The sequence below is a fragment of the Nilaparvata lugens genome, chromosome 3, assembly GCF_014356525.2.
Source record: "Nilaparvata lugens isolate BPH chromosome 3, ASM1435652v1, whole genome shotgun sequence".
NCBI lineage: Eukaryota > Metazoa > Arthropoda > Insecta > Hemiptera > Delphacidae > Nilaparvata > Nilaparvata lugens.
In genome coordinates this window covers 12844311-12854398 of record NC_052506.1, presented here as the reverse complement: position 1 = coordinate 12854398, position 10088 = coordinate 12844311, and the positions used below count along the sequence as shown (strand labels likewise).

The window sequence follows — 10088 nt, the reverse complement described above, 5'->3', positions numbered from 1 at the left end:
GCTGTGCGATGTAAACAGATTTCAAATTGACCTTTTCTATTTGATGAATGAACCGTAATAACAGATCAACATTGAGCAAAACTATTGCACTTTCTCGGGGAGATGGGAGACACCCATTAATCTGCGATCTCTGAGATCCGCCCCCTCTGTCAAGAAGTCCTGATAATCGATCCGCCTTAACCATTGGCCAGTCCAGTGTTGTGCCACAGTAAAACGTCAAAGTGACAGCATTCATCATAGAGAAACTGAGACTGGAATCATCTATTTCGTTCATATTTTATAACGGTTTAAAAAAATATTTTATTACCGATATTTCATTTATCTCTGATAACATCAATGCTAAAATAAAAACTGTTTCAAGTCAATTTATCTTAGAGTTCTTCATTGAAATTGAGAGACTCATGCCAGGACGTTACTTACATCTGATGTTACTTAAGTTTTGGTGTACTTTGAAATCATTTAGCTTCAACTTTCTGTTCAAAATTTATTATTTTTGAAAGCAACTGAAACACTCATTTTGAAAATTATTACTATCTTCTTCTTCTTCTTCTTCTTCATGTGCCTGTCCGCTTCCAGACGTTGGCTACCATGGTGGCTAGTTTCACCCTATCCACAGCTGCACCAAACAAATCCGCGGTGTTCATGGAGAACCAGGCTCTCAGATTTTTCAGCCATGAAATTCTTCTTCTGCCGACTCTTCTCCTTCCCATTACTCTTCCTTGCAATATGCCCTGTAGGAGATCATAACGGTGTGGGTTTCTTATAATAAGCCCCAAGTATTGAAAATTACTATCCTCACTCCAATAAAAATATGTCTTAAATTGTGCGGTGCGAGTGTGTTTTGACTCATCGAACTGTAATAATTGTGCGGTAGAATGGAGAGTGTGTTTTCACTTATTAAAATGTAACAAATTGTTCTGTTTGGCTCATTGACACTCGAAATTAAGTACTTTAGAAAATGTTCTTATATTTCTACTATTTTTCTGCAACTATCTCTTCTCAATTCATCTTAGGCTATCTAGGCTGAAATTCAATTTTTCAGTCCTCGAACTGTTCTTTAAAGCTCTTTCTGAATGTGCCACTGTAATTTCCTCCACTTCTTAATATTTCAGTAGTCCTCCTATTTGTAAACTTAATTCAAGCTATAATGTGAAATTTTAATGCATTTTTATCTTTTTTTTACAGCGAGACGGATATAAGGTGAGTTGGAAATATCCTTCATTATACCTGGAAGATTATATTAATTGGAGATATTTTTCCAATAGGACATTATCAATTGGAGATAGATAGCTCTTACTAGTGTATGGAGATTATATTGAGACGGTACCAAATTCATTCACACACGAGCAATAGGCCTACTCTTTTTCAAAAATCAGTTTTTCCCCGGAGTCCTCAAAGGGGAGTTGGTAGCCTCTTTATACAATACAATAACAATGTCATATTATAACCAGTCATGTGACTTGTGACCAGTAAATACAACTCATATTAGCTACTAAGCACCCATAAAATATCTCTATGTTCATTAGATTCATTACAAGAGACGGGGATTGAATCGATTGAAAAGTTGTGAAGGAAGTCCACATATTATCACCCAAAGGCTCTCTGAAAGCAAATATTCTTCTGAAAAAAATAATACGAACATTAATAATTAGAAGAGATACGCCACTGAGAGCTAGGTTCCAGATAAGATTTATTTTCTGAATTTGAATGAAAAGAAACAAATCATGAAGAAACTTCAAAGCTCTCTTAAATTCAGTGAAAAAATTATCGAAAGTGGTATTTTTTAACTGTGATTTAAAAGTTCAATACCCGGTTCCACCAAGCTCGGTCAAGACATCTGAACTTGATCAAGCTGGCTACGATTAACAAGTAGTGTTGTGTACTGGAATAATCGTTAGTAACTATCGCATAGATATCATAATATGTTCCAGGGCACTCGTTGTAAAGCGTACCTAGTTTGACCATATTCAAAAGTCTTGACCGAGCTTGGTGAAACCGGACATGAGCAGAATATAGTATAAAAATATTGTTTAAAGAGCTCTTTCACGAAAATATTCCACAGTATTCTTCTTCTCAGTTAGGCTAGGTACACACACATCGATTTTTGTTCCAACGATATTTCGCCGTCCTTATAAATTCTATTAGATTAAACAGATGATTTCAAACAGATGTTTTGCTTGTCAAGTTCCGTTTAATTTGATAGAATTATAAGGACGGCAAATTATCGTACGAACAAAAATCTATGTGAGTTTGCAGGGCTTTAATATCAACTTTCTTATGAAGAGAGACAATCTTTGTTCATGATTCTTCGAGTACCTCATGAACCTCATTTTTCTAGTTTTGATTGTCTACTGGAGAGTGCGAGGTTCCCAATGTTGAAGACCCCGTTCTCGTTCGGAGATATATTTTCAGCCGTTTTTGAACTTGAGTGTGTATTTACTTCTACCCATAGTTTCATTATTCAGAACACATATTGTACAATCCCATTAGTATCATATGTAGCCTAGCCTATTTGAACCTAGGATACGAATCAACTTCATACCATCATCATCTCACAAACAGCCTTCAACCCTCAATCCATATTGTTAAAATGATGCTAAATGGGTTTACATAGTAGAGTAAAACTAATAAGTTGGTGTGAAACTATAAGTTAGTTTAGAAAAAAATGTGTAAATAAGTGTGTAGATTCGTATTTGTAGTAAAGTGAAGATATAGACTAACATAATAATATAAATCTAAATAAATTTAGGCTATCTAGGCTGAAATTAACTTTTCCAGCCTTCGAACTGTTCTTTAAAGCTCTTTCTGCATTTTCCACTGTAATTTCCTCCACTTCTCAATATTCGGTAATCCCTCTATTTGTAAACTTAATTCAAGCTATAATGTGAAATGTTAATGTATTTTTATCTTTTTTTACAGCGAGACGGATATAAGGTGAGTTGGAAATATCCTTCATTATACCTGGAAGATTATATTAATTGGAAATATGTTTCCAATAGGACATTATCAATTGGAGATAGATAGCTCTAACTAGTGTATAGAGATTATATTGAGACGGTACAAATTCATTCACAAACGAGCAAGGGTGTATTCAATATGACCAATAATACTCTTCTAGACTGTTTTCAAAAATCAGAGTGTCAGGAGTCCTCAATGGGTAATTAGTAGATGGTACCTGGTACATTGACAATGTGATCATATGAACAGTCATTTGACTTGACCAGTGAATCCAACTCATAATAACCACTAAGCACCCATAAAATATCAATGTTCATTAGATTTATCACAAGAGACGGGGATTGAATCGAAGCCTACCAGTGGTGTGCAAAAATATAAAGTTGCAATAGGAGTCCACATGTATTATTATCACCCGAAGGCCCTCTGAAAGCAAATAGGTACTCTTCTGAAAAAAATAATACGAACATTAATAATTATAACAAATACGCCACTGAGAGCAAGGTTCCAGATAAGATTTATTTTCTGAATTTGAATGAAAAGAAACAAATCATGAAGAAACTTCAAAGCTCTATTAAATTCAGTGAAAAAATTATCGAAAGTGGTATTTTTGAACTGTGATTTGAAAGTTCAGAACCCGGTTCCACCAAGCTCGGTCAAGACATCTGAGCTTGATCAAGCTGGCTACGATTAACAAGTAGTGTTGTGTACTGGAATAATCGTTAGTAACTATCGCATAGAAATCATAATATGTTCCAGTGCACTCGTTGTAAAGCGTACCTGGTTTGACCATATTCAAAAGTCTTGACCGAGCTTGGTGAAACCGGACATGAGCAGAATATAGTAAAAAGTTTTAAAATATTGTTAAAGAGCTCTTTCACGAAAATATTCCACAATATTCTTCTTCTCAGTTAGGCTAGCTACACACACATCGATTTTTGTTCGTAGGATATTTTGCCGTCCTTATAAATTCTATTAGATTAAACAGATGATTTCAAACAGATGATGTTTGTCAAGTTCCGTTTAATTTGATAGAATTATAAGGACGGCAAATTATCGTACGAACAAAAATCTATGTGAGTTTGCAGGGCTTTAATATCAACTTTCTTATGAAGAGAGACAATCTTTGTTCATGATTCTTCGAGTACCTCATGAACCTCATTTTTCTAGTTTTGATTGTCTACTGGAGAGTGCGAGGTTCCCAATGTTGAAGACCCCGTTCTCGTTCGGAGATATATTTTCAGCCGTTTTTGAACTTGAGTGTGTATTTACTTCTACCCATAGTTTCATTATTCAGAACACATATTGTACAATCCCATTAGTATCATATGTAGCCTAGCCTATTTGAACCTAGGATACGAATCAACTTCATACCATCATCATCTCACAAACAGCCTTCAACCCTCAATCCATATTGTTAAAATGATGCTAAATGGGTTTACATAGTAGAGTAAAACTAATAAGTTGGTGTGAAACTATCAGTTAGTTTAGAAAAACAATGTGTAAAATAAGTGTGTAGATTCGTATTTGTAGTAAAGTGAAGATATAGACTAACATAATAATATAAATATAGATACAAACATAATAATATAGAAATGCTTTGTTGTTCAAGATATCCCCTACAATCTAACTTGTTCTAGAAATAATTACTAGCACCAGTTGTAGGTCCTAAAAGAATCTCCTTTGGATAGTAGCATAGATTTATACTGTAGGTTATATTGAGTAATCAAGTACCGTACAGAAATGTTGAGAACGTTGATGATAGTCTATAAAATGTGCATGGTTGTGCTACTCAATGAGAATTGAGAAATTAAGAGTCAACGTAAAATGTAACTGAATTGTTGATGTTTTTGAAACTAGAGGTAGCTCCAGATTTCTATAAAAAATAATCCCATACCTGTAAATTATCAGTTACCAATAGATTAATCTTTAAACAACATTTGTTCGCTTTTATTCCCAAAATGAAAGTACTAAAGAAAAGTTAACTCTATGAGCTGTGTATGAACATTCCTGAAATCCCTCGTCAATTCCCCACAGAAATTACAACATCCCAAAAAAATTTAGATGAGCCAAAAACCTCCTGTTGAAACTCACGATCTGAACCTGATGGTTGTATTAGTGTATGAACCCCAATCATACTATAAATCGAATGGCATGATCGATAATATTATTCTATCGCTTCAATTGTAAGGAAAACATCTTTTCAACTTACTCACTCAAATTGGAGCCTCCAAATTCCTCTTCATTGATTGTTGATTTATACAACAATTAATACATTTTATGTCCCTAATGGGATGTCAATAATAATAATAATAATAATAATAATATAATAATAATAATAATAATAATAATAATAATAATAATAATAATAATATAATAATAATAATAATAATACTAATAATAATATTAATATCGAGTGACCTGGCTGGCTCAGGTCCGGTGTCAGAGTTTTCAGGTCGCAACTGATCAATTTCAGGTCCTCTGACATGACCTAACGACTGCATTTTAGGCAGCCGTGACCGACGAATTAACGTGTCTAAATAATTAAAGAAATTAATAATTAAAATATTCAACCTTCTACTAATAAGATCTTGAATCGCAAGCCAAAACTAAGCTATTGATATTGACTACATTAGATGTTTTTTTAGTGAAATGTATTCTACATGAATTCTACATGGAAAAAGTAATTCACTCTTCCTTTGATGATTTCATTTTATAATTGAATTGTACAGCATAACATAATTTTCAGTGCAATTCAAGTGAGGATTATTATTTGGTTGTGATACCGCGCCACTGTATTCGCTATCAGAGCTATTCAAATTTTCTGTCTAGTTAATCCTCCGACGCTTCCGAGCGTGTTGTATAAATGAAAATGAACTCAATCGATGCTTTTATTGGGATGTTTGATAAGGACGAGTATTTTGAATGCGCATGTTTTGTCGGATGGGGATTATCATAATTTTCCATTTACTGCGCCAGTTGTTTGGGGTTTCGCCCCTCTGCGTCTTTGGGGACGTCACGCACACTAAAGTCCCATTAGGAAATAATCGCTGTGTAAACAGGCTAACAAAAATGCTCCGAGCATTCTTGAATCTAATCCAGTGCAGTTGAGAACTCAGAAGTCTCTCGTGCCATTCAGGGCCGGCCGGCTACACTTCCGATTACTGGGTGCTTTTCAAGCAACAAGACCGGTCGAATTCTGTCGCAAGGTACGTTCACGATCCAGCTACTATTGTCATCCACAATATTAGTTCAAATGGTAAATATTAATTATATTGCGGTAGATAATATAGTACGATTTGTATTTTCGATTTTATTAACACATTTTATTTTGGTTAAACACAATAATTGGTTTACATGGTAAATATTAATTATATTGCGGTGGATAATTGACCGAGCAAAGTGAGGTCTAAGATTCAAGTAGACGGTTTGGTATTTCCCTTACCGTAATGTTTAAATGTTTATATGTTGTGCATTTACGGTGAAACGCGGTAATAGATTTTCATGAAATTTGACAGGTATGTTCCTTTTTAAATTGCGCGTCGACGTATGTACAAGGTTTTTGGAAATTTTTCATTTCAAGGATAATATGAAAGGAAAAAGGAGCCTCCTTCATACGCCAGTATTAGAGTAAAAATCAGACTATGGAATTATTCATCATACATCAGCTGTCTAGTGGACTATAATACTACCCGTTCAAAAACATTGAACATCTTGAAAATGTATCTTTCCATCAAAGTTGTAGACAGTTGCAGCCAGACCTGATAACAGCGCTCACACTCACATTCCGGGACGACACGTCACGGTACGATAGGACAGAAAGATTTATGTTTATTTGGGATTTTTTCTAGACATTTTAAATTGGTAAAATATTTATTAATTTTTGAGAAAACATAAAAACAGGTCAATTTGAATTACTGAGCGCGAGATCTACTGTTCACAGAACTACTAGTATAAAACGATTTGTATTTTCGGTTTTATTGACACATTTTACTTTGCAGATAACAAGTCAGGTTACACAGTTTCATCAATAATGCCTCTCGTTGAGAGGAGAATGGACTGAATAAATATTTGAATTAAATCAAAAATAGAATCAAATGCCATTTTCTTATTACCAAATTAAATTCGTATCTTTTGTTGGTGGGGAGTCCCTTGCGAGAGGTGAGTCCCACCTCTCCTGAGTATTTGATTCTTTTAAATTTCGACTGATTCACTGTCGTTGTTGTAGAACCGTTCCATATGTGTGTGTTATTTCATTCTATTCAATTTGTTCAATGGGCCTTACGATTGTCATACTATCCAGCCGGGAGCGAAACTTAACCTGCCCATCCGATAGCACGGGAGTAACCTGGATGAAAACTATTATAAATTATTATTAGCGTACTGCCACTTTTTGACGGGTTTTCACTTATATCAAAGACAATACAAGTACCAATTACTTTTCGAGTTTTCTATTGTACTGTATTATGGTGAAACATACTCTTTACTGTAACATTTCTGTGTCTAAACTACTTGAAAAAACTCTTCTCCGGCCAGATAGCCGAGTTGACTAAGGCGTTGCACCCTTCAGTCTGCTAGTACTATCTGGTCGCGGGTTCGAATCCCGCTGAATCCCATCGAATAGGCATGGTCATTTTTGATCATCTCATAATTCACCCTCGCACTTCCCATTACCCAAGCACAAGCAAAAAGCTCATGTGGGCATCATCCGCAATAAAAAAATGTAAACTCCAGTTTTACCTAGTTCATATTTAGATAGATCTAGAAAATTTCCATAAATTGCATCACCATTTCTAGTTTCTACTGACCTTTACAAAATATTCATGTATTATGTGGATGTGATGTTGATGATTCATCTTGTATTCAAATGTGAATGTGAACATGCTTTTTGATCATCGCAAATAATGCAATAAGAACAGAGAATTGTTTATAGCAGAATGTAACTTGACTCTTAACTATTATGGAGTACCTAATTATGATGTCATGCAACTCGGAATAGTTATAGTAGAGATAACTTCAGTTGATACCTCTACGAACAAGCTGGCACTGACGTGCATTTTAAATGCATAGTTATAATTTGCAGTGTGCATTAAACAAGATCCAAGAGCTATATCGATACAATTTAGGTTCGTAGTTATGTCAGCGTGCTAATGAATAGCACTAGATTGACTAGAATAATTAATATGACTGTGGAACCGTTAGCAGGTCAAGAGGTCGTCATCTGACACACTCAGACGTGATCTATGCGAGACTAGTCTCCCGTACCCGCACCGTTTCGTCTGATAGGACCAGTTGAGAGAAACTTAACAACTTAGAATGACTCACGCGTGTCAATCTATCTCATAAGTTGATAGGCCATTAGATTCGCAGTTATGAGAATACGATGAATCAAATGAGCATCAGATTTTCACTATCATCGAGCATGAAATTAAATTCGCACCGGAAGAAATGGTTTGCAAGAATGATTTGAAAGAATCTGTTATGAATGCGCCGTTTTTTACGAGTAGGCAACCCTGCATTACTTGTTTACGGGTATCCTAGAAGCCATCTTCTAGGTTTAGGAAAAATTGCCCTAGTTTATAGCCATCCAACTGTATTTGAGAAACTTAATCGATTATAAATTAATATCGGGGCACCGTTTAGGAAAAATTGCCCAAGTTTATAACCATCCAACTGTATTTGCGAAACTAAATCGATAATAAATTTATATCGGGGCACCGAGCTCCGCTCGTTATTTTTATTTTATTGTTAAACAGAGCACAAGATTCTCTAAATGATCGTGTTTATATTTCACAGCTGGCTATACACCATCTTATGAATTTCGGGGATGCGATATTTTGATTTTTCACATACTCACTCGCTCACTCACTTTTTAACTATCAACAGCTGTTTCAGCCAAGTATGAATCATCATTTTAATGTCGTTCAGCGAGTTTTCCCAAGGATGAGACCCAGTGCAATCGAATCTTTATATGATAAACCTACTATGTTCCAAATTTCGTGAAAATCGTTAGAGCCGTTTCGAGATCCGTTGAACATAAATATATAACCATATAAATATAAACAGAAATTGCTCGCTTTATATTAGGATAGTAGGCCTACTGGTACTCGTACTTCTATCTTATCATCAATTTCGGCTAGTTATTTGAAATTTATTCCATTCCAGATCAGAATTTTTAGGTAGAAAAGAAAAAATATTTGATTAGCTAGCTCATTCTTATAAGTTCGTTACAAGTTCTTCCTCAGTTCATCTTTTCCATTTCCGTCTCTCCGATTGGCACTGGAATGAAACTGAAATTTCATAAAGCGTCTTCCTATAAATAAGAATATTGATGGGATCGACTGCCTGTAGCCAACTCTGAGAACAAATATTTTTCTGGCATGTTGTCAATAAAATCATTCCAGGGTAGGTGCTCAGAATATTGAAAAGGGTTTTTTTCTGGTGTCCCAATGTGACAGAAGCATCCCCTCTCCATAAAAAGGGCGTTTAATCGATAGTCTACTTTATTTATGTGAAAATTCCCCTCAGAATCTGTTCAGCTCGAGAATATTAGCTATCTGTTCAAGTTATATTTTGATTTAAATGGGAACAAAATTCATATTTATTTCGAATGATTCTAATGATTGGAAAGCAATCAAATTTACCATAGTCTTACAATATTACATGTTACTGCGAAAGTATATTAACACTAATGAATTTGCAATAAATAAAAGTATCATATAATATGCATTTTTAAAGATTAAAAAATACATAAACAGCATTTACTACGGTATACGAATAAAAGAGGAAGATTCCTTTAAATAAATCCAGCATCTTGAAAAGCTTTTCAACTATTCGAAATTGCATCGGTTCTCTTCGAAGAACTCTCTATCGACTCTAAAATAGTAGCTACATCTTTTTGAAGATATCAATAACTTAGTTTTGTGCTTGTGATTCCAATATTACGCTATTATGATTGATTTATAATTAATTCTAATAAACGTGTGATTCTGATATCTGATAATATTGATAGAGTTCAACATTGAAGCCTCTACTTCATGAGAAGGTTAACGGTATCATCTATAAAAATATGTATTCTAACTTATCATTCACTTACATACTTATAATATTGTGCATTAGGTACTTTTACTTTT

At 34.5% G+C, this 10088-nt stretch overlaps 1 protein-coding gene across 7 annotated transcripts in view; it reads left to right on the top strand.

Moving 5' to 3' along the window:
- Positions 1-10088, top strand: part of LOC111064115 (whirlin) — a 156469-nt gene that overhangs the window by 144836 nt on the left and 1545 nt on the right. For all 7 annotated transcript variants that reach the window (XM_039425404.1, XM_039425405.1, XM_039425403.1 and 4 more), the window contains one exon: positions 1186-1200. In XM_039425404.1, coding sequence (XP_039281338.1) covers positions 1186-1200 — 15 coding nt within the window. The remainder of the gene's footprint in view (positions 1-1185; positions 1201-10088) is intronic.